Here is a 24,448-nt window from a genome sequence, read left to right as displayed (position 1 = left end):
CATTTAGGACACAGCTTTGGGTGATATTTGTGAACCAGTTTTTATGGTTGCCTGACTGAAAGAGCATCACTGGTAGCATGAGAAGGATGAGTGCCAGACCGAGTAATAAAACATTTTTGCTGTTGCTGATATTTGAATCACCAAGTCTTGTGTCTGAAATTCTGACTTTGAAGTACTTCCTTGAGCACACTGGTATCAGTCTCCAGCACGCTGTCAAATCAAAGTAATTTTTCTTATCTTTCTTGTATAAACAAGTGCACAGCCCATTGCTCCCCTTCCTCAGGGCCGTGTTTCAGGCAGAGTCAAAATGTTATTTTCATACCCAGCTGCAAACCGTTGGCCTTTGGCGGTATGGAGGATAAAATACATCAAAACCAGATAGTGCCACTGGTGTCCAAATCTGCATATCTGGCACCTGTGAAATAAACAAGCCATGACAGAGAAATGTAGGATAAAGAAGGCAAGACTTTTAAAGTTAATATGCATCAAATTCACCAGGAGCAAGTATCTTTTAAAATTTTGCCTCGAATTCCCTTTCCCAAAAAATATATACCATCTTTTTTTTGTTTTCTTTTTTATTTTTTGGCTGTACTTGTTATTCCTTTATTCCTTTTATTTCAAATCTGGACATCACCATTGAGACACAAAAGGAGAAGTATTTGAATTGTTATTCTTGGGTCTAATCACTCTTCTGTATTCCCTGTAAGCTAGGGGAGCACGTAGCCCTGTGCAACACTGTGGAATCTGAAATTCCACGTACAGCCTACCACTGATAAACACAAACATGGATTCCATACAGGATGGAAATTATTCTCCAGTATGTAAATTTAAAGTTTAGTAGGTCAACCTATAAAGAACATATTTCAATGCAAAAAAATTCAAGGTATTTTATCTTGGCAAACAGCATGGTGAGAATACCTGACATATAAAGAGTTTAGCTGTTATGAAGTGTGCACAAGAATTTTCTTACTTCTCTCTCACTTTATTTTTTTTTCTTTGATGCAAAACCTCTTTTTCTTTCCAACGTTTTTATTGCCTCAGTCCATTCTTAGTTACAACCAATGTACCTTGAAGTGAAAGGCGTTTTTCCTTACTTTCATTCAGAACTATCTGAAGTTTAGAAAACTCTCCTTTCTTTCCTTATTGTCCCTCCTGTTTCCATTTCCCCTCTCCCTGCTGTTTGTGTGAACAGTCATGGTCCTGTGGTTTTCCAATGCCTCGGGGCTGTGCCCAGATCTGACTCTTTTCCTCACCCATTCAAGGAACTCTTTTTCCATTTATTTCAAAATTACCTGAGAATGCTCCAATAAACACTTGTGAAGCCTAGCAGAAAAGGAGGCCTAGTCCCATATAAATCCAATGGATGGAAGTATTTATATATTATTTATAGATTTATGTGTTTATATATTTATTTTTATATATATTTATATTTAAGTGTTTATATATTTATAAGTTGGTACGGCTACCTCATCATCTCCTAAAATGATCCCATCCACCTCTTTCCCTTTCAAGTTTTGCATACCTTTGGTATCTCTTATCTGACTACAAACATGTTGGGGCTGTTTTTCCTGGCTGGCATAGAGGATATCAGGAAATGGGACAGCCTATTCCTAACTATGGGTTTTTAGCATTGTTATAGGTAAAGTGACTTGAACTGTTCCAGAAATCAAAGAGTTATCTATAGAAAGTCAATGGAAAAAAGAAAAACTGCTCTGATCTAAGATAAGTTTGAGTTGACAGATCATACAAGGTAGAGGGGAAAAATGCTGACATACTCAGCTGCATTTTCCTTCCTTTATTCTTGAATAAAAGGTCTTTCAGTCTTCCAGAATTCTTCTGTCACCATTTGACAAAAAATGTTCAGAGTAGGTTTTGATCCTGCACTGGATTTGCTCGGATCAATAAATTTACATTACAGCATTTGGCAATTGGAAGCCAAGCCACAGATGTGTATATTTGGGCTTTCTGTATTGGAGATATATATATATATATGTATGTATATATATATATATATATGTATATTTGGGCTTTCTGTGGGTTTTCTGTTGTTTGCTTCTTACTTTACTTTTATGTAAAAACAAATAAATAAAAAATAAAATTTATTTATTAATCTATTCTCGCTTTTTTTATTTAAAACATTTTTAGAATTTTTTTACTTTTATTTTTTTTACTGAAATGTAAAAGTTTGGCTGGTTTTTTTTTCTTACTTCACTATAATTTGCTGCTGGTCCTGTGCCCATAATTTTTTTTTTTTTTTCCCTAAAGCAGCCTCCACACTGAGATCACTGAATGATGTGATGTTATTAGGTGTTGTTAGACAGAGAATGTCCTAGGTCAGACTTGGAACTCCTTACTGTCTTCTGAAATGAAATAAAATTACTCCTTCTCCTCATCTTATTCTTCTTGGTTAAAAAGCTCCATTTATTTTCCTGTAAACTCCTAATTCAACTTCTGAGGTGTTTACATACTAAAATAGCTATTAGCAACACTACCATATGCATAAAAAATACAACCAAAACCCCACGTTCAGTTCCTGGAGAACAGAAATGTCTGGCTCTATTTCCACCTTCTTTTTTCTTCTAAACTCCTTTGCAGTACTTAAAAGAGAGTGCATGAATTAGGTAAATTTGAAAAGAAAATACTGAGATTTGTCTCCTTTTTTTTGACTGTTATTTACTGAATTCAACTTAAAAACCACGAAGTTGCTGTTCAGCCAAAGATGCACTTTTAGAGTAAATTATAATTTATTTGCATTTAGTTGAAATTGATTTTCTATTACTTGCTTCATTTTTCTCCACTGACAACAGGAGAAAATTACAACATTTACATTAAAATAAAAATAATGGAGTAGTTCTTTGAATCAAAGTTTCAAGTAGACATTTCTTTTGTGCTGTCCTGCAAAGTATGTGATTTGAGGAATCTTTTTAAGATTTTCAGAAAATCTGATAGAATTAATCCTATTTTTCAGGATTTAGGTAATTGATCTGTTTATCTGTCTGTCTGCAGAATTAGAGAAATTAATTTCCAGTTCATCCATGTGAATTATCTATTTCTCTCAAAGTTGCATATGTGGATAAAATATGTGCATATAAATCACAACAAAAATTGGCATTTTTATTTTAATAGGACCTATATTAAAAAATATTTGTAGGCTGAAATCAAAATCAGTATCTTCTTGTTCTACCTACATTGGGAATGATTTATTTTGGAGAGATTAACGAGGACACTGTTGGAGGAAAAAGAAACAGATGTACAGAGTGGATTTGTGGCCTTGATCAGTGATTTTACTGGAGGAAAAAAAGATTTCTTTATCTCCCTGTTTAATTGTTGCCTCAGATTTTGGTAAAAGCAAGCTGCTTATTCCCTTGTATCATGTTTTAATTTTGAGACAGTCCACTGCAGTTATTTATTACAAATGCCCAGGTTCAAATAATTAAGCAGTTTATGCCATTTACATTTTTTAAAGCATGTCAGATAGTGCTGATATGTGCTGAAATGTACCTAAAATGGCCTTCCCACAGAGCTGCTTTCACTTTCTGCAGGGAATGCTGCACTTTTTGTAGGGCCAGAAGGTGTTTGCTAAGAGCTTTTACCATAAACAAAGATCATACAGCTGCCAAATTGCTCCCAACATATCATACCATAATTAATACCTTTGAACATTCCTCCACTTTCTCAACTACATCCACCCAAATTAATTCCCCAAAACCTCCCTCACCTTCCACCATAACCCAAAATCAGTTGGCTTCTGATTGTGATGAATTATAACATCTGTAATTGTGTAAATTATAACATCTGTATTGTCTCACCCTTCCCATGTGACTGAAAATGGAATATAAGTTTTTAAAACACCCCTCAGTTGTCCTATCTCTGGGTCAGAAAAGGCCATAATCCCACAGTGGTGTTTTTTTTGGGTTTTTAGGGAATCCACACATTCCAGAGAGGGCCCATTTGGTTGTGTCAGCACCACATGGACCCACCCAGGGATGCTCCTGTCCCATTCCCTGGCTCACTGTGGATTATATAGAATAAACAGAAGTCCTCCCTCTGTTTTCCCCTGGAGACAGAGGTTTGCTGTGCCTCCCTCAGAATCCTGAGTGCTGCTCTCTACTAAATTTTAATCAGCATTGAGAGGAGAAGATTCAAATCACCTTTCAGCGCTGATAACAGAGAGGCTTTAGATGAAAAGTAATGAAATAGCCAGACTGGAGACCTGGCAATGCCTGTTAATTCTGGGAATTTGTCTTCCTAGAACATTTTACAGAGAGTTGATAGAAGTATTCACAAGTACCACACCAAATTCCTCAGGGCTTGCAAACTAAAATTTATTGGAACTTTTTTACCAGCTCCTACCCATCCACTTAGAATATTTGAAATTGGGTCTTTATTTATTTTAAAATACTATGAAGTCACAAAAGTTTAGTTTTGCATTAGGGGAGTAAATTCTGAGGTTGGTTGCTTGCTTTCAGTTGATGTAACCCTTGTGCTGTCCCATTAAGAGGGATGAAATCACTTCCTGGCTTGCCATGGAAAAAATAAATAGCTGCCTATAAATAAAGGTGATTTTGGTATCAGAACGTAATTTATAAAATGTGCAATAGCAATGAGTAAATTATTCAGTTGCTCAATTAATCAGGTCCTCAGACTACCCAACTGAGATTAGAAAAAAACAAAATCCCACATTTGAACATGCACACTTGTGTTTGGGTTTAAATGGCATTCAGTAAGGCAAAATACGGATGAACTGCAATTAACCAGCTGTAATGGGCATTGTCTAAATTGTCTAAATAATTATATTTGTTGTTGTCTCCAAAGGGATCAGAAAAGCTCATATCATAGTCCTTTAATCATCTCTGCACTGGATGTCATTAATATTTGGTTATACAAATTGATTGTAAACATTGTTCCACCTAATGACTTGAAACATAAATCACGTGTGGATAATTTTCTCTTGTGTGACTAAGAGTCAAAAGAGGCTTATATAAAAATAAGGAAGATTCCTATTTATTTCTCCTTCTTATATTCCTTATAATGCTTTTTTTTTCATGCTGCTTGTTGGACATTTTCTCCTAGGTGAATACTGCATTAATCTGGTTTCCACTTCCTCTGTAATTTTAAAACAGTAAATCTGGTGCATTTTCTTGCCTTCCAAGTTTTTATATCCTTCCATAGCTGCATTTAAGCCATGGAGAACCTTATGTGTGCCTGGGGTTGAAGTACCTTGAATTTTTTTTTAGTAAAAATAAAGACTGTTAGCTCTTGTTACAAAGTTAGCAGCATCACTCCTTAGAGTAAAGTGGACAGTGTGAACAGCTCAAAAGAATAATTGGTTTAAAACTAAAATATAATAGAGGTAGAATCTCCTAAATATAATAATCTTTTAAATTATAATAAGTTAGAATCCAACTATTGCCTGAAGTGAATAGGCAATAGTTCATGAAACTTTTAGGGAGTCTTGGGGGCAGAAATATCCCATGTTCCTAATTGCAGTTAATATCTTGCAGCAGCAAAAGGTCTCTGACCCCACTTGGCACGTGGTTGGAAAGTCAGCTAAAAAGCCAATCCAATCATTGCCATCAGAGCAGCATCATCCCTGTGCCTGAGCTGCTCTGAATTCACAAGAACATCCTTGCCATCAACAGCAGCTGCATGCAGGGAAGCAGAACTTGCAGCAGAGAAATAATGACATTTGCACAAGCCCATCTCGTTGATAACAAGCCATCATGAACAATAAAAGGAAACAAAAACTGCTGGCAGCTAAGGCATGAAGAATTGAAAGCAGGAATAGGCTGATGAATTGTCTGAGCTGCAAATTCATTCTCAGAGGCTCGCCATTGTAATGAGTGAAATGTGGTCATATTTGACACCTCATTGGATTTATGTTATCCTAAAAGAAAATACTTTTTTTTTTCCTGAAGAGTTATGATGGGCTTTTCTCTTGACAGATGAGTTGATTTAGATTTTGAGATGCTTGAAAGTATTTTTTAAATTCCCTAAGTGGCTCTCTCCAGCTCCAGCTAGGCTGTTATAAGAATAAAAGTTGTAATGTTGTATTGTATGGGCCATATTTTCCCTTCAATAGGCACCTTGGGAATATTATAAAAAGATTTTGTGTGAGGTATGTCTTGTCTAAACTTAAACCCCTGCATGGTAAGTATGCAGATTGAAATTTTCATGCCAAGCTGGAGGAAAATATAATGTTTTACTTGTGTTTAGAGTGTTCTAATATCTGTTTATTGATTGAGGTTTTGTGTTGCCATCCTTTGGAAAAATGACTTGACAATTAGTGAGTTGAAAAACTCCTCCAAATCTGACCAAGTTTAATGAATGCACAGAAATCTGAGTGTTCCTGTGATTGCTTGCTAACATCTGGTAGCTCATTATTCCTTCAGAAACTGACCTTATCTGAGATGCCATAAATGGATGGACACAAATTCTGCAGAGGCCACAGTGAAATGCAAAAAATTGCAGAGAGAACTAAATCAGAATGCAGAGCTCAGGCTGATGTGGGAGACATTTTTGGATTGAAGTTTTCAGGAATGAAAAACAATTTCTAATAGTTTAAAGTGAGCTACTTTGGTGAAAGTGCAGGAAGAAGTGGCGGAAAGCATCACATGTGAATTGGCATTTGCACCCTGTATCACAGCTGGCAGAATTACTCCTGCAAGACATAATCAGGACCTGAATTTATGTTATACACAAACTGATGTAAATGTGAAAACCTCATTCTTTATCACAATAATGATGTTTTCCTTACATCAATTAAAAGTAAAAAAAAATAAGTCTTGAAGCCCTAAAACTGAAAAAAAAGGGCTAAATTCAAGCTGATTTCCTTAGAAACTAACTTCTTTAAAGTAAAACCATTTTCAGGAAATACAGCAAAGGCATAAAGAAGCCTTTTATCAGAGGAAAAATACATTATGTATAAAAGAAAAAGAAAGCACTTCAACTAAAGTATAAGTCTTGTTCAGATTTATCTACTCAATTTTTGGATGAGAACTTTGCCATAGCTGTGTGGCAAAAATGCTTCCTCACCAGGTGTTATGCAGTGATGATGAAAATGCTTTGTCTTTTAAAAACTCAGGTTCCATAGTCAACTCCTCAGAAAGGAACAGGAGTACAATCTTTAAAAAATAGTATTTCTAGCTTTGGATTTTCAATAGAACCAGTTAGACCAGTTAGAACCAGTTACAAGCTTTGGAAGCAGCAATTAATACTCCCTGAACTTTCTAGTCATTCCATGGTACTCACTTCCACAAAAAGATATGTCAAGGGAAAAAAAAGAATATATGATGTTCTCGTAGCTCTGATGTTTCTAAAATAATCTTTTATGTATGTGGATGTACAATTGGAGCATTAAAAGTTATATTAACTGTAATTGTTTCATGATATGCATCCCAGGAATTTAATATAATGAGGGCCTGCAAAGATATCTGTTGCTTTCCCCCAAATATTTTGTCCTATACAGCAGCTATTTTTATTCTTGGAAGGTAACATTTTGTTTCAGTGGTGCCACTACAGGCTGTGTCTTTACTTTTTATTTCTGTAAATCTCTTTTTTCCCCCCAGGAATCCTTATTTCCCTTGTCACCCCCCCCACTGTCACATTGTGCTGCCTACCCTAAAATGGGGTAAGAGCCAATATCTGTCAATCCTGCTGGAAATTAAGTTTCCTTCCCCAAAATGACAGTATGGTACCAGGAAACATTTCAAAGCTTGGAGGTTTTGTGTACAAAATGACAGGAGGCCAGACAGAGTCTCTTGTTTCTATGGCAACACAATGATGTGTCTGGCTCAGCTATTTTCTCCTTTTATGATTTTATAGATAACTGGGATTCATCCAGTGAAGTTTAATATTGTCAAAAATAGAATCCTAACCCCCAATCTAATCAGAAAGAGTAATGCAGAAAGGACAATCCAATATAAAAACCCCAAAATACAGGGGAAAAGTCAGCTGTGACTTTTGATAACGTGAAGAAAAATACATAAATTTCTCTGGAGCTGTGAAATAGTTTGAGTGCTCCAGCTCTGCATTTGGCTAATGGTTAAAGTGTATTTTATGTCAGAAAATTTCTTGTGCTACATCCTTTTTTCCTGCTGCATCTTATTCCTTCACACTGTTGGTGTCCTGTCCTACAGACCCCAAACCCTCAGGTGTCCCCACCTGTCTGACTTCAGAAGCTTTTTGTGTTCCTGAACTCCTGACAGCTGGATGGATGCAGGAGAGCTTTTTGTTGAATGAACAGATTATCCATCAGCAAACCTAATCAAAGCACTTTTGTTAAAAGGCTTTAACTTCAAAATGCAAACTTTCATGTAAGAATTGGACCTGAATGGAAATTCTTTTTTCTTTCATCTTGAAAAAACTAATTCTATTTAGGGTTTCTTTAAATATAAATTCTGGTTTTGTCCCCCAAAGTAGATATATTTGTGACACCAAAAATCTCAGAAGATATATCTCAGCGATAATACATATCTTAAAAATCCATATAGAATAACAGGCATTTTTATGTGAGACAGGGTGAGATTGGGCTCAAAGTGCATGTATATATTTGGATAATTAATGTAAGATAAAATCTTTAATCATCTGAATTTCCATTTTATTCTTACTTCAGGAACTTGACAGGAATGAGTGAACCCAACACTCAAAACTTGGTTGCTCTATTTTAATGCTCTTTACAGAGGTCCATTTAAATGAGAAGATAACTCAGTCTCTTATTTTTTCCCAGACATCAGGACAAATCTCTGCTGAGTTGTCTTTTAGCAGCTCAAGGCAACAAATTTCTGCCTCTCATGGCATCCATTCCCATGCTATTGTGAAGTACCCTGTTACCTGAATCCTTGTCAGCTGAGTGCCATTTAGAGTTATATACATTTATATAGCTTGATATACATTTATATAACTTTATATACATTTGTTGACTAAAAAATCCAAAAACTACATCACACTTATAGAAAAGAATGGTCTTTTAAGGGTATTACTGAGACCTAGGGAAACTTCATTGTCTGACAGATGGTCTGACACCCACGTTAAGAAATTCATAAAATCCAATCTCAAGGAAAAAAGAGTTCTAGGTAAAAACATATGTGTTTGTTGGAAAAGAAAAAAAAATTGTATAGATCTTTTTTTTTGTCAGAGCAAGCACATATGGCAGCTCCATTTTCTATCACCATTTACTTTCTACTTAAAATTCAAATGTCACTAGGCAAGGAAAAAAGTTGAGTGTTAAAACATAGAAAAGAATTAACTCAGAACAATCTCTGCAAGAACATTATTCTCATTGTTCATGGAAATTAAAGGCCATCTAGATAAATCCAACTTCCTCATCCCATTCTGCAAACATCTCATCCCCTTGCCTTTTTTCTTTCTCTACATGTTCCTCCCATTGGTAGTTACAGTTTTATGATTATTTCCCAACCATCTGCTGTCTTTCCTTGAGCCAAATAATTTCCCTTTATAATATAGTGAGCAATCACGTCAGCATCATTTCCCTGCAGTTGCACGTGTACTCACTGATTCTGCCTCCTCATTCCTGTGGAAATACTCACTCAGTAACTGCCATGATTTGCCACTTCAATTTCTGGTGAGCACAACTCTGCTTGCAAAATTCCAACCTGCTAATTGGTACCCCTTTGCACTTTGTTATTAATGAAATGGTAATTAAACATTTACTCCAGTTCCCATCTCCAGACACCAAAAGGGATGTGCATGTTGGATGGAGAGGGATGCTGGATGAACTGGAATGTGCATTTATTAATTAAGAGGTTACACTGGGACTGGAGACGGTCAAAAGGCTATTCTCATCTTAGGATATTTGCAAATTAAATGGTTTTGGGAAGTAGGACAGTATTACTTTCAAATTCTTTAAAGGATTTTGAAGGAGTATCCACATTTTTTCATCTATTCCAGTCAATAGTATTGATGGTGTCATTTGTTAAAGACACCATCAATAGTATGGATTGGAATGGTATCTTATGTTAAAAGGAGATCTTTGCTGTAGTCTAATACTCATAATGAGTTAAGCTGGTGGCAAATCAGAGTTCATTGCTAACCAGATCATAAATAGGTCTGTGCTGTTTATCTGATGCTGTTAAGGGGGGTGGAGAGGACCAGGTCTCAGGCTGGGATGATTTCAGGCTGCTCTGCCTCTGCTGCTTCTCAGGCCAGGCAGGGTCTGCAGACCGGCCAGGTGAGAAAGGAGGCAGATGCACAGCAACAGTGCTCTTGCAACACTGGGATTTCCTGTGTAAACACAGCTGTAATTACTCCAGGCAGACAATTTGTAGCCCCAAAGCTCCTGGGAAAAACAAAGAGAAATTTCCTGAATCTGTCCAGTGACTCCTGAAACGTGGTTTGATTGTAAATGCACAGTAAATAATCTAAGAAGGGGCACAAAGCTCTTCTAAGCAGGAGTAAATATTGCCAGCACCATAACCACACACCTTGTTTGTGACAAACTGCAAAGAAGACACCAAAAAATCCTCAGTTTCAGAAGCTGCAGTTCTAACTTGAGGTACCCAAGGTTTTCTTGCAGTGTAGAAATCCTGCTCACATTTGTTAATCACATCACCAAGGTATGCCCATCGATGAAGGAAAGTATTAAATCAAATAGCTGATATGTTAAAGAGAAAATATATCATTATTATGTACAGTAGCAATCCAGGCATGCTTATAGGACAATATGAAAATGCCTGAAATGCATGTGTGCACAAAGTCTCTTCCTTTTGTAATGCTTTCTAAAAACCCTCAGATAATTGATATTTTAGGACAGCATTTGTTCTGATGCATGGTTTAAATGCCAGTGGTCATGATATAATCCCCAAGTTCAATATGCAATACCATATCCACCCCTTTTAACTGGTTGCAGCAACATTCTCAGTTTAAAAGCTGACACACAGCAAGGTTTGAGGTTATTATGTAGGGATTTTTGTGTGCTAGATTTATAAGAAGTTTTATGTCTTTCTGCATTCTTTCCCTATGAAATAAAATAGCCAAGCTCCTCCTCTCACCTCCTTTGGTTTGATGCTCATAGAAACCAACAGGTTGACATAATGTGCTTTGCAACTTTTTATGTGGATATCAATCATATTTCATTGATTCAGTGCTCATGTTATTGTAGCTTTCCTTTCCCTAGCCCTTTGGGAACATACACATGTTTAAATTACTCAATAGCTAAAGTGCTTACCTGCCATTCATTTATTCAGAACTCAAGATTCTCCTCATCTTCCTCCTGTGCAACCTTGTCCTGGGGTGACAGGACAAACCTGAAACTCTGGGTTTATGGTCAGGTGTTGGTCCCTGTGCATAGAAGTTTGTTGTCCATGCAGGAACAGTCATTTCCATCACTTCATAAATGGTTTTCTCAGTAATACAACATCTAAACATCTCATCTAATATGCTCTGTTAGTTGCAGACTTCTAAGGATGTTTTCCATTCAGTTTGGGATCTTAATTCTGTTCCTTTCTTTTCTTTGAAGCTACTTCACTTTTCAGGATATTCTGACTTTAAAGTTCATTCAATAAAAGAGGTGTTGTGTAAGTGCTGCTGGTAGGAAGTTCAAGGGTGGGAAGTTTGCTTCCATGCTCACAGTGTTATTTGTATCAATAGCAAAAGGTTCTAAAGATGAATAAATAGGAATGTTCCTCCTGGAAATTGTAGCTGTGATGCAGTACAAGTCTCTAAAAAAAGAAGGATACTACTTTTACTTACTAGGGGTAGAATGGAAAGTTCATTTGGTATTTCTGAAAATACTCAGTTTTCATGGTCCTGCAATCAGCTAAACTCTTAATTTAAAAAAAAATAAACTCTTTTCTGATCATCGGGACCACTGAGATGAAAGCAGTGGCAATGTGGTCCACAGTGCTTTCAACCCCCTGCCTCTGATCAGACTTAGAATAGTTTCTGTGTTTCCACTTTTTTCTTCCTATTTGAAAAGGCAACTGCACCATCCTGGGCAGAAGTGAAATCAGATCCTGGTACCCTCTAATAAATTTAAGAATGGTTTTATAAACTCCTAAGAATGGGGTTAGGGTGATTGTACCTTAACACAGCTCTGTGAAAAAATCTGGAGAGGTGTAAGCTATTTCCAACAACCTTACTCTCCATATAGTTCTTCAATCCATGGTATATATCAGATTTTTTCCCTGTGCATAAAATCTATAATACTGCCTGAATTAGAATTTAATTTCAAAAGGGGGTAAAATCTCAAGACCCTATAAAATCTCAAGACCCTATAAATGGTCTTATTACCTCAAAAAAAAAAAAGAAAAAAGAGTATATGCTTAGGCTACCTTTTGCTTCTTTTACTGGCTTCTTTTATTTTGCTAATCAAATATCAAACCAAAAGTAACCACAAAGTTTTATTCTGCCAAGTATTATTTTTGCTATTTTTATTCAGCAACTCTACACAGCCACCTTCCTTATGCCTGCTCTCTTCCCTTTCTCATGGACCTCAGTAGAACACAACAATATTGATTCAACACTCAAAAACGTGTCTTGCAGCAAGCTGAGTTATCTGATGGTTTGTCAAAGACTTCCTTAACCCCCATCCCCAGCAGTGATCGCAGCTAGGTTGTCACTTAGGGAGAAAACTTGTGAAGCAAAATCATGTTTGTGCTCTTTCAGCCTTAAAAGGGAAAAAAAAAAAAGTAAAAAAAAGAAAAAAAAATAAAAAACCCACAGTCCAAAACAGAAACACAAAAATGGGGAGGAAAAAAAGAAGACCATTTTCCTACACTGCTCACTATATGGCATCCCTGTAGCTGGAGATGCTAACAGAAATAAAATTGGATAGAAATAAAGGAAATGGAAAGCATTAGGATGCAAGATGCTGCCTGGGACCTGGGACTTGCCTCACTCTGTGCTGTGTGACAGGAATTGCCACCAGGCTGCTCACAGTAGAAAATCACTGCCTGCTTCAGCCAGGGAAAGCAGGGCTCCCCTGCCCCCTGGGGCTCTCAGGGCTCTCACCTGGCACTTTCCTAATGGTCAGCATTTGCTCTCTAACTCTCATTTGCCACTGGTTTTAAGCATTTATTTGTGCAGGGGAAGGAAAAGGAACACATTTGTCTCTTGCAGAAAATTGACAAGTTATTTACACTTCAGGCTTTCCTGTGGGCTTTACCAGACATGCTCAACCTGTTGCAGAACACCTTCTAAAATTTTGAGAGAGGAAAAATATGATCTGAATTCCTATTTTATCCAAGGTGTTGATGATAGAAAAATGAAAAAAAAAAGTTGGGTTTGGGGTGTACTGAATAAATTTTTGCACTGGTTTCCTTCATGGAGATCCACAGTGCAGTCTTAGGGCATTTGAGCCAGATGTGTTGCTGAGGGATGCAGGAAGAATTGAGGCTCCTGCCAGCTTCATCAATCTGTCATTCATGTGGAGACTGGAAAGGGCTGAAATTTGTCAGATTATTCAAAAGCTGAAAAAAGCCCCCAGAGTTTTCTGTTGTATTAGCCCAGTCTGTGCCTATCCCTACATGTGGGCAGAAATTATGGGTGGTGCCTTGAATCAGCCCATTTCCCTTCAATTACAGCAACTCAGGAAGGACTCTGGATTTTGGATGTTGGGAAACATTAAACAACTGTTGTTCAAGTTAGTATCCATACTCCTTACAAGAATTTGTCAAATTTGCTTGCATTTGGAAAATGTCTGCACAGGAGTGGAGGGAGAAGAGGAAGAGGGAGAGGGACAGGGACAGGGACAGGGAGAGGGAGAGGGAGAGGAGAGAGAAGAAGCCTCCATTTGTCCTCTATGATTTTTTTATTTTCTTTCTTAACTTGTAGCAGGATAAAATGACCATAACATTATCTACCTGCCCTAACAAAGGAGCAGGAGATAGGTGATTTTGGCAAACTGCTCTGAATTGGAAAATTATGGCAGGCTCAAGCTTACACATCCAAAGTCTTGGAGACAGAGTGAATCTCACCCTGAAGTGTTCCTTAACAGAATTTCAACACTGATAGTTATAATTTAAATAATACTATTATTTAAATATAAATAATATATAATATAAAAATAAATATAACTAATACTAAATAATAATATTGCAATGAATAATAGATATAATTTAAATACAAACATATTTTTATTTAAATTAACATCATGATGAGTATGATGTTCTGCCATGTCCATGTTAGACATATTCTCCATCTAAACATCAGCTACACAAACACACATCTCTCTGATATTTTTACAGGGTATTGCTTACCCTGTTTGAAATATAGAGTTCCTATAGGGAATTCTAAGAAACCCTTGTAATGCAGTAAATCCTTTAGCTACTTGAAGTCAGTTAATAGGCTTTTTAAGACTAATCACAACTCTGTGCTTGACAAATATATCAGGATACTGCATTCACTGAGGGAAGTTGATACTGTCATTCATTATTTTATGACTTTGCATTAGACAAACTGAAATCAGACTTCTATCTCTAATGGAAAAAAAAAAGACGTAATTTGCATTTCTTTCTGGGAAAGGCAGGATTAATGACATCAAATACTTAGCAAGTCTTCTGCTCAGAGTCTTTAATTCAACATAAGATAATTTACACAGTAAGACAGAAACAACTTCTAAAGACTCTGGAACAGAAGTGGCCAGAACATTTTACATTTTAGCAAATTCTTCTTAACTTGCCTACTGAAGAACTAAACATGCTAACTTTTAGATATCTTTTGAAACTTCATGATAGCTACTGAAAAATCATTGTCTTTGAGCAGTTCTGGTTTTCTTAATGTACTAAGAGTGCTTTGAGCCAGAAAAAAGCCCCCACAAATAAATACGACACTTTTATAAGCATTTATAGGAAGAATAAACTCTTTATGACTACAGTAGAGCAGTGTCTGTGCACTCTTAAGCATGCAGGGGCATTATTATTGGTTACCTAGCTAAAAAAAAGAAGGATAAATAAGACTGTAAAAACTCTCACATTTAAAATAAATGTAGTCTGGAGATACTCTGAACCAGTGTATTTTGGCATAAAACTGAAAAGAAAAGAAACCAACAAAACCTTGACTTGACTCTATGAACCCAAGTCCTGTAGCTGGGGAAAATTTTCTTTGACATCAGACCAGAATTTAGAACAGAATTAGCAAAATAATATTTTAAATAATTCTGCATTTGTTGTTGCTCACGAGAAAAACGCCCTGAGGGGTTCCAGCTCCTCATCTCCAGCCAGGGCTGGTTTCATTGCCACTGGAATGGTTTTATTTCACTGGGATGTGGGAGCTGCTGTCAGCAGGGCAGAGCCTGGGCTGATGCAGCAGATTCCCTCCCCAGGGAATGTGGGATGAGCAGAGGAGCTCTCACACCCACCCCAGCATCTGCCAAGTCTTGGCTGAGCCCTCCAGGGCTGGCAGTAACCCTCATCTCTCATTCCCAGGAGCATTCCAACTCTATTAATGAGTTCTGCACACACAGTAGCCCTTCCAAGAACTTTTGGCATTGAAACTCATATTGGCTTTGGGGGCAGGGGTAAAAAGTAACCGAAAAATCAAGGTATTTCTCTGCCATTTTAGCCCTAATTTTTGCAAGTGTTTTGACAGATATTTTTATTATCCCACTAATGCATAAGCACACTACTGCAGCTCTGTATTTCTATGTTGTCGAATTAAGTTCTTTTCTGACCTAGAGATGGGGCAACTGAGGGGTGTTTTAAAAACTTTTATTCTATTTTTAGTCTCATGTGAAAGGTAGGACAATACAAATATTATAATTCATATACAATACATATTTATTATCACAATCAAAAACTATTTCCTAATTACATTACAAGCATTTCTTAACCTATCAACTTTTACCACACCATACTATAAATACCTTGAAACTAACAATCTAAAATTACCTAAATAATAACCTAATAATTACCTAAATAAATTTCTTAACCTATCAACTTTTACCACACCATACTATAAATACCTTGAAACTAACAATCTAAAATTACCTAAATAAATCCTACTACAATATATCTTTCATAATTCTATTTCTTTAAAGTATCTTATTGCCAGCCAGGGTCTCTGTACAAATCACAAATGGGACAGGACTGCTGGGAACGTGCCTTGAGCTGTTTGATTTTCCAGCATCGCTCTCATTCCATGGTTATGACAATGGGAAGATGCCAGCAGCTCACATCCCAGGCAGCAGACCAAGAACTTAATGTTACAACTCACTTTATAAGTTTTTTGCCCAATCACACAAAGCAAAAGCACATTGACAGTAGTTCTATCTAATCACTATAAGCACACGTACCTTTGGTTAAAACAATGCTTGCTTATTTCGAATACAATACCTGCTTGTAAGCCTTAAAACACAATGCACAGAGCTCCATTATTAAGCTTTAACCTTCCTAATATCTCGCTAGATAAACTTTTCTGTAGCTTAGGGAGTTATTCTAGACCAGCGTTAATACACAGACCATTGTTCTATTTGTCCTTGCTTTTCTACTTTTTAAATAATTTTTCTGCTGACCAATCTCATGGCTGCTGCTCAGCTCTAATCACAGCTCTGCTGTCTCTGAGGCCTGCCTTTTGCAGCTTTCCCAAAACCCTCTGATTTTGTGGATTCCCACAATTCCCTCTCTCTGTTCACTTAAAAATAAACTTTCATCATCTTTAAAACTTGTTTCTAGTTCCATTTCTCTCTCAACAATGTCTATCCTATTCTGTAACATTTCTAAATCAACGTTTCTCATCTCAAGGTTTGCATACAAATACACATTATGTAAACCTTCTGTCAAACTTTAAAAATTCTCTACAAATCCATTTCCCACGCTATTATCTCTTTTATGTATTGAAGTGCAATCACTCCTTGGGTGATGCTGCAGCTTTCTCGGTTCAGTTCCCTCTGGCTGGGTCATTGATGCTCTTTTCCCGCATTTGCAGGAGAGCTGCTCCCTCTGCTGAGTTTTCCGTGGATCGCCACCGGCACCTGATGTCCTTCCTGACCATGCTGGGCCCCAGCCCCGACTGGAACGTGGGGCTCTCTGCCGAGGATCTCTGCACCAAGGACTGTGGCTGGGTCCAGAAGGTGGTACAGGATTTGATCCCCTGGGATGCCGGCACCGACAGTGGTGTCACCTACGAGGTTTGGGCTCTACCTGTCATTTATCCAAATTATCCCTTCAGAGCAGTGCAGTAGGAAAGCAGTTTGATCCATGGTAATGCCTTTATGCTTTTTACTCAAATTTTTCTTAAAATGAAAGACTATTTGTTTAAAGAGATGTTAACTACACCTCACTGCCGGTGGCGTTGCCTGAGCTCCTTCAGCATTAGCACTCACGTGGGATGATGTGACATCCACCTGGGGTGTTTTTACCACAGAAGGACAGGATGGGTAAGGTTGGAAGGAAGACAGTGAGTCCAATCTGGTCCAATCTCCCTGTTTAAGCAGGGTGATCCTAGAGCAGGTTATAGGATTCTGTACAGCTCTTGAATAGCCCCAGTAAGGGAGGCTCTGCACCCACTCTGGGCAGTCTTTCCCAGGGCTCGGTCACAGCACAGGAAAGAATTTCTCATTTATGTTCACCTGTTAAATTTGCCTATTGCATAAACAGAGGGCTTTGGTCACAACCGAGCCTTTGGGTGCCCTTTTGTGCAGACCAAAGCAGTGCCATCATCAGCTCCAGTTTTAGGCTGTTTCAACCCAATGCCAACTGTTCTGTTTGGCACAGGAAGCTTCAACTATTTCTTTCAGCAAAGCAGAGCAAACCAACAACAGCAAAACCAACAACAACAAAACCACCCAAACAAAGAAAAAAACCCAAAACAAAAACAAAACAAAAAAATCCCCATACCAGTAAATATGAGTGTACCAAGTTCACCTCACAATGGAATTTTACAGTTTAGCACTTGAGAGAAGTTTTAATTTCTGTAGATTAACTATTAGTTTCTTTTAAAACATTTTTTGCTTTTTGATTGCAGTCTCCTAACAAACCTACAGTGCCTCAGGAGAAGATCAGGCCTCTTACAAGCTTAGATCATCCTCAAAGCCCATTTTATGATCCAGAAGGAGGATCTATCAAGCTGGTGGCCAGAGTTGTCATTGAGAGAATTGCACGAAAGGTAAAATACATATAAGCAAAATTTTCAAGCAAGAAAAATCCACTTTGTAAACAAAAAACCCTATCCATTCTTTCTCCACCTTCCCTCCAAATCTACACTCCTTACCCTACCCACAGCAAAGATAATGGCAGAAAAAATTGAAACTGTCTTAAGGTGTTAGTTCTCCTAATTCTGGCAATTGTTGCATCTGCTTAATCGAGGATTTTCTTTATGTACACCTAGGAATTCAAAGAGAAAAAGGTGCTGCAGACACAACAGTGTCTCACAGTGTACTGGTTTAACCCCTCATGGATGCGTTTCCTCTCCTCAGTGTTCACAATCATTTTTTTTTTGCAGGGGGAGCAGTGCAATATCGTTCCTGATAACATAGATGATATCGTGGCAGATCTAGCACCAGAGGAAAAAGAAGAAGGTACGTTTGAAATTAGTTTGTGCACTACTAATTATTTATATTTTGTTCCATTCTCTGCTGTCACTTGTAGATAAGATACAAAACTGACTTAGGAACAAAAATTCCACTCACTGTCAAACAGTGATTTAGGTTTTCATCTCTTCTGGTCTCTTCTATTAGCTCTCCCTTGTACAGAAAAGAAATTGCATGTATATCTAGGAGATGACAATAACAATGCAGGCAATAAAAGAGAGAAGATTTTGGGGTTCAAATAATTTTTTTTTTTAAAAGAAAGTTGGCAGTTAGAATTTTTTTTATTCTGGGCTAAAATGGAGAGGATAGAATGCAGAAGGAAATAATGTATTCTATTGGAATCTGAAGCAATCAAAAGCAATCATCAACCAAGAAAAAGGAAGAAAATGGAAGACCATTTTTAACATCCAATGCCTTTCCTTACTTTTCAGATGACACCCCTGAGACTTGCATATACTCAAACTGGTCCCCATGGTCAGCCTGCAGCTCCTCTACCTGTGAAAAGGGCAAGAGAATGAGGCAGAGAATGCTCAAAGCTCAGCTGGACCTCAGTGTGCCCTGCCCAGACACCCAAGACTTCCAGCCCTGCATGGGCCCAGGCTGCAGTGATGAAGGTAACCAGGAGTGGAAGGTGGAGGAGAAGAATGCCTTGTGGAGCTTGCTTCTGTTTTAAAGTTCTCAGGGATGTCAGTTGCTGTAGTATGGCTTGGGTTGTGGTGGCCAAGAGAAAATTGCTGAAGAACACGAATGGCAGCTGTCTGTGGTGAATTCTGCAACTCAGCTGTGCCAGGGCATGAAGTGCACAGAATTATGAAGGAGAGGAGTGAGGGATGCTGTGGAGGTTTCGTGAGTCTTGGGTCTTCAAAGAGACAGGAGCAGTTTTTGGGTGTAGTAAAGTTGTTTCTTGCATGAATACATCGGTTTCGAAGGCAAGAGTTCAGAGAGTTAAAGTCTGTGCTAAAAGTTTTCTGGCATAAAGTCCAGAGCAGAAACACCTGCAGCAGCTCTTTTTTCTTCTTCTTGCTTCCTTTCATCTTCCCTCTTTGCACCCCAGTACAGGAGTTTTATTAATAAATTATCCAATCAGCTAAAAACACAACTCTAAAACATTTTTTACACTATTCTAATGTGTGAAAGTGGTGACAGTTCTTACCCAAATCTTTGTACATAATTTTATCTATTTACCTGGATATTTCCATCTATTCTATCTAGAAAAGCAATGTTCTGCTATGTTTTTGTTATGCCTGAGGCTAATTTACTGAACTTTAAACTAGGCTTTAGGGCCTTTTACTAGCTAGCACAGTCTCTTAAGGCACTTAGGATATATTTCTATTTACTTAAAACTAAAACTTATACTTTTATTTCATGTCTATGTGGCTTAATATATTTCAGCTTCTCTAGAGGTTCTTATTCAAACCCTGCATTTCTTTTTCTCCCCAAGGGACTCAGAGAGGCTTCTATTCCATGCATTCCATCAGGATGGAGGAGAGGACAGTGGGAAAGGCAGCATAGGAGGGATGCTGCACACAACTGGGCAGCAACTCTGTCAATCCCTGTGGCCTCAGCTCTTTACACAGAGAGCAGCAGGCATGACTCTCTCCCAGGATTTTTTCCTGGGAAAGGCAGTGAGAAGCTCAGAGAAGAGAAAACAATTGTTATCTCTATTCGCCGCGCCTGTTGTTCAGCACATGTGGAATGTGTTATGGAGATTGTTTACCAAAAGTGATTTGTTAATTGGATTCTGCTGATTTACCAACTGGGTCAAAGCTATGTCCTGGCTGTCTCCAGACAGTCATGGGTTTTTCTTTAGTATTCTTTATTATAGTATCTCTTTAGTATGTAATTTAGTATAGTAGTAGTGTAATATAGCATAGCTTAATAAAGCAATTGTTCAGCCTCCTGAACCATGGAGTCAGAGCACATTATTCCCTGGCTGGGGGCACCAGATTGATCAATCCCCACCCCTGAGTACTCTCTGTGTTCCAGATGGCTCCACCTGCATGATGTCTGACTGGATCACCTGGTCCCCCTGCAGCGTCTCCTGTGGGATGGGGACAAGATCCAGGGAGAGATATGTAAAGCAGTTCCCTGAGGATGGCTCCATGTGCAAAGTGCCCACTGAGGAGACTGAGAAGTGTATTGTAAATGAAGAATGCTGTAAGTACTTCATTCAGCCTCATAAAATCCAGCCAATAGCAGGAACACTGCCCAAATAGTTTTTTATATGGGTCTTACTGGGGTCCCACAGAGCTCCATCTTAGGTCCTGTGTTCTTCAATACCTTAATTAATGACTTGGAGGCAAGATAGGAAGGGATACAAAGCAAATTCCCAGATGATTCAAAACTGGGAGGAGCTGCTGACTCCCTCAAAAGCAGGGAGGCCCTGCAGAGGGACCTCAGCAAATTGAGGAACTCTGCAATCACCAACCACATGAAGTTCAACAAGGGAAGGTGCTGGATTCTGCACCTGGGGTGGGCAACCCTGGATGTACAGACAGACTGGGGAATGAGGGGATGGAAAGCAGCACCAGGCAAGGGGACCTGGGGGTCCTTGGCAAGCTGAATGTGAGCCAGCAGTGCCCTGGAGCCAGAAGGGACATCCCTGTGCTGGGGACATCAGGCACAGCATCACAGCAGGGCAAGGGAGGGGATTGTCCCACTCTGCTCTGAGCTGGGGCAGCCACACCTTGAGTGCTGGGGCAGTTTTGGATGCCAAATGGAAAAAAAGTTATTGAGCCATTAGAGTGTCCAAAGGAGGCCACTAGGGTGGTAAAGGTTCCAGAGGAGAAGCCATGAGAGGGGTGGCTGGGGGCACTGGGTTTGTTCAGCCTGGAGGAGAGGAGACTGAGGGGAAACCTCAGTGCAGTTACAAATTCCTCATAAAGGGAAGAGGAGGGGCAGGCACTGATCTCTGCTCTGTGTGACAGTGACAGGAGCCAAGGGAATGGCCTGAAGCTGTGTCAGGGGAGGTTTGGTTTAAATATCAGAAAAAATCTGGGCGCTGAAACAGGGTCCCCAGGGAAGTGGTCACAGCACCAACCTCACTTCAAGAAGGGTTTGGACAACACTCCCAGGGACATGATGTGACTCTTGGGGATGACCCTGTGCCGGGCCAGCAGCTGGACTCCATGGTCCTTGGGGGTCCCTCCCACCTGAGCTGATGCTGTGATACTGATGAGCAATGTTCTCTGCCCGCTTTGAACAGCTCCCAGCAGCTGCCTGGTCACAGAGTGGGGTGAGTGGGACGAGTGCAGCGCCAGCTGTGGCACAGGCATGAAGAGAAGGCACAGGATGATCAAGATGACTCCTGCTGATGGATCCATGTGCAAGGCAGAAACCACAGAGGCAGAGAAGTGCATGATGCCCGAGTGCCGTGAGTGCCCAGGAGCTCCTCTCCCCTGCTCTGAAAACAAACATCATTTCTGCCACACTGCCCCAGCACACAAAGAACACAGCTAAAGCAGGAGCAATGCTGCTTTTCCTTGTCCTCCCTAAAATTGGGAGGAAAATCTTAGGCACTGTGCATTAATTAGCACATTCAGTATCAGGATGAGAGCTTCAATAAAAAATGTTCAGTGGTGTCCTGTTGCTGTATGACCCACACAGAGGTGTCTGTATCAGCAAGCCATACCTAAACAACTCTTAAGTTATGCAATATGAGGTATATTTGGCCATAAGGCTAGAATAGAACACATGAAACAGTGCCCTCCCCTTTTAACCCCTGAAAATTTCAGAAATTGAGGTGTTTCTTTTGTGCAATGGGCCAGCCACACCCTTACTGTCACTATTAATTTCTTATGAAATGTTACATTTTCATCAGAGATAATTTTAAAAATATTTTTTGGTAGATTAGATATGGAAACTTCACTTGTTAGACTAAATTAAGTTGACTTCCAGTTCTATTCACTGCAACAATCCTTTTGTTTTGGTTTTTTTTTTTACAGGAGTTGTGATTGAAACATAGCTCCTTAAACTATTTATTCCCCAGATGCACTGAGATCTAGCAGATATGACTTAGATACAGGAAAAGATAGCAAAGATATTTAAATCAAGCAAACCTTTCAATTTAATATGAAGTTTTCTGAACTTCTTCAGCAGCACCATTCAGCTTGTGACAAGAAAGTATAATTGGCTGATGACAGATGAAACATAGCACCTTTTCCTCTTGTATTATTTTCAAAGTGTATACCTTCATATTTTATTTATAGGAATAAATTGTTAATAATAAGATAATTATTGCATTTTTATTTCCTACCAGATACCATCCCCTGCCTGCTGTCTCCCTGGTCTGAGTGGAGTGACTGCAGTGTAACCTGTGGGAAGGGGATGAGAACCAGGCAGAGGATGCTGAAATCTGCTGCTGAGCTGGGAGACTGCAACGAGGAGCTGGAGCAAGCAGAGAAATGCATGCTGCCAGAATGCCGTAAGTTTGGAGAATTCCCTGGGAAAGGGAGGCTAATTATGTGTCAAAATCTATGGATCAAACCTCCATCACCACTTCTCAGCATCACTTCTTAAACAGGCGGGGTATCGAGCATGCATTGTTTAAAAAATTTTATTTATTATTATTGTTATCATCATAATTATCATACACTGTCAGCAGCTGAGAGCCGAAATATGACTGTGCCTTAAATTCAGCTTGCCCTACATCACCCCATGCTTATTATTATATTTTCATGAGAATACAGCTCTGCATGTTTGACACGCTGCAGCTCCAGGCAACTCCCCAGTAGGAAATAAGTCAGAATTATAAAACCTGGTTTATCACTCAAATGCAGACAGTGTGCCAGGAAAGAAGGAAAGAAGAGCTGAAATCACCTGTGGGATTCTTTCAGCTCAGAAAGAGCACAAAAGAGGCTTTCTCCACCTTTGATACACCTCTGAATGGTATCATTCTGCAACCTGCTACTGGATGGTGTGGAGGCAGCTGCAGAGACTTTTTTACCTTATTTCATTAAAATCCCCCACTTCTTGGGTACAGCAAATTTCTGGTTGCTTTGCAGTCTTTGTGAAGTGTGATAGCCTAAGGCACTGCTGAATGAATGAGATATGATTGCCTTTAGCATCCTGTTTCCAGCTGGTTTGTGAGGTTTTATCACAAATTACATTATTTTTCACAGAAATTATTGGTTAAAAGGGCTTTTACACTGTAATTGCTCATTCAGCTTTTCTTAAATAATATGAAATATCATTTTGATTTTTATTCACTGGGGCTGTAAGTGTTAAGCAGTGCTGAAAGATGAAGACTTTTAAGATATAATGGTATTAGTGAATGTGGCTTATTGCATAACACTGCCAGCAAAGCAAGACTCAGATCTCAGAGGTAGCAAATTATTTTTAAATATAACTCAATTTTCAGCAGCTTTTCATTACAAAACAGACAGATGGGTGGGAAAATTGAAGAAGGCACAGGAGAATTATTTATATGTTCTTTGTAATTTTAGTGATCTGCCAGCACCACTCTTGAAGAAGAAATCGAAGAGTGTGTCAAATAACACTTGTGCTAGAAATGGACTCAGAAAATTCTGACATGCAGCCTCCAAATTGCTGAGAAGATTGGAGGGTTAAGCAGAATCCGTGTAGTTGGGGTGCAAATGTTCATCAGGCACATCTGTGTGTTTCTGTGGATTGGGTGTCATTTTTTTGTGTGTTTCTTCCTCCCTGCAGCCATCCACTGCGAGCTGACAGAGTGGTCCCAGTGGTCGGAGTGCAACACCTCCTGTGGCAAGGGCCACATGATCAGGACAAGGATGATTAAAATAGAGCCCCAGTTTGGGGGAGCAGCCTGCCCTGAGACCGTGCAGCGCAGCAAGTGCAGGGTGAGGAAGTGCCTGAGGGGAGCAGGGATGGAAAAAAGGCGCTGGAAGGAGGCCCGGGAGAAAAGGAGAAGCGAACAAGCAAGGAAGAGTTTAGATAGTGAGCAATATCCAGGTGAGTGTCAAACCACTTTTTGTGGTTTTCTGC

General features: G+C 38.9%; 1 protein-coding gene across 1 annotated transcript in view; it reads left to right on the top strand.

Annotated features, from left to right (window-relative positions):
• The window catches only part of SPON1 (spondin 1), a 186,362-nt gene that overhangs the window by 157,117 nt on the left and 4,797 nt on the right, over window positions 1-24,448 (top strand). The window contains exons 8-15 of the mRNA XM_066551448.1: window positions 16,882-17,083; window positions 17,920-18,060; window positions 18,397-18,472; window positions 18,916-19,098; window positions 20,471-20,641; window positions 21,690-21,857; window positions 22,743-22,907; window positions 24,152-24,415. Coding sequence (XP_066407545.1) covers window positions 16,882-17,083; window positions 17,920-18,060; window positions 18,397-18,472; window positions 18,916-19,098; window positions 20,471-20,641; window positions 21,690-21,857; window positions 22,743-22,907; window positions 24,152-24,415 — 1,370 coding nt within the window. The remainder of the gene's footprint in view (window positions 1-16,881; window positions 17,084-17,919; window positions 18,061-18,396; window positions 18,473-18,915; window positions 19,099-20,470; window positions 20,642-21,689; window positions 21,858-22,742; window positions 22,908-24,151; window positions 24,416-24,448) is intronic.

This window comes from Molothrus aeneus, chromosome 6 (genome assembly GCF_037042795.1).
Source record: "Molothrus aeneus isolate 106 chromosome 6, BPBGC_Maene_1.0, whole genome shotgun sequence".
Taxonomy (NCBI): Eukaryota; Metazoa; Chordata; class Aves; order Passeriformes; family Icteridae; genus Molothrus; species Molothrus aeneus.
This window is presented reverse-complemented; position numbering and strand designations above follow the sequence as displayed.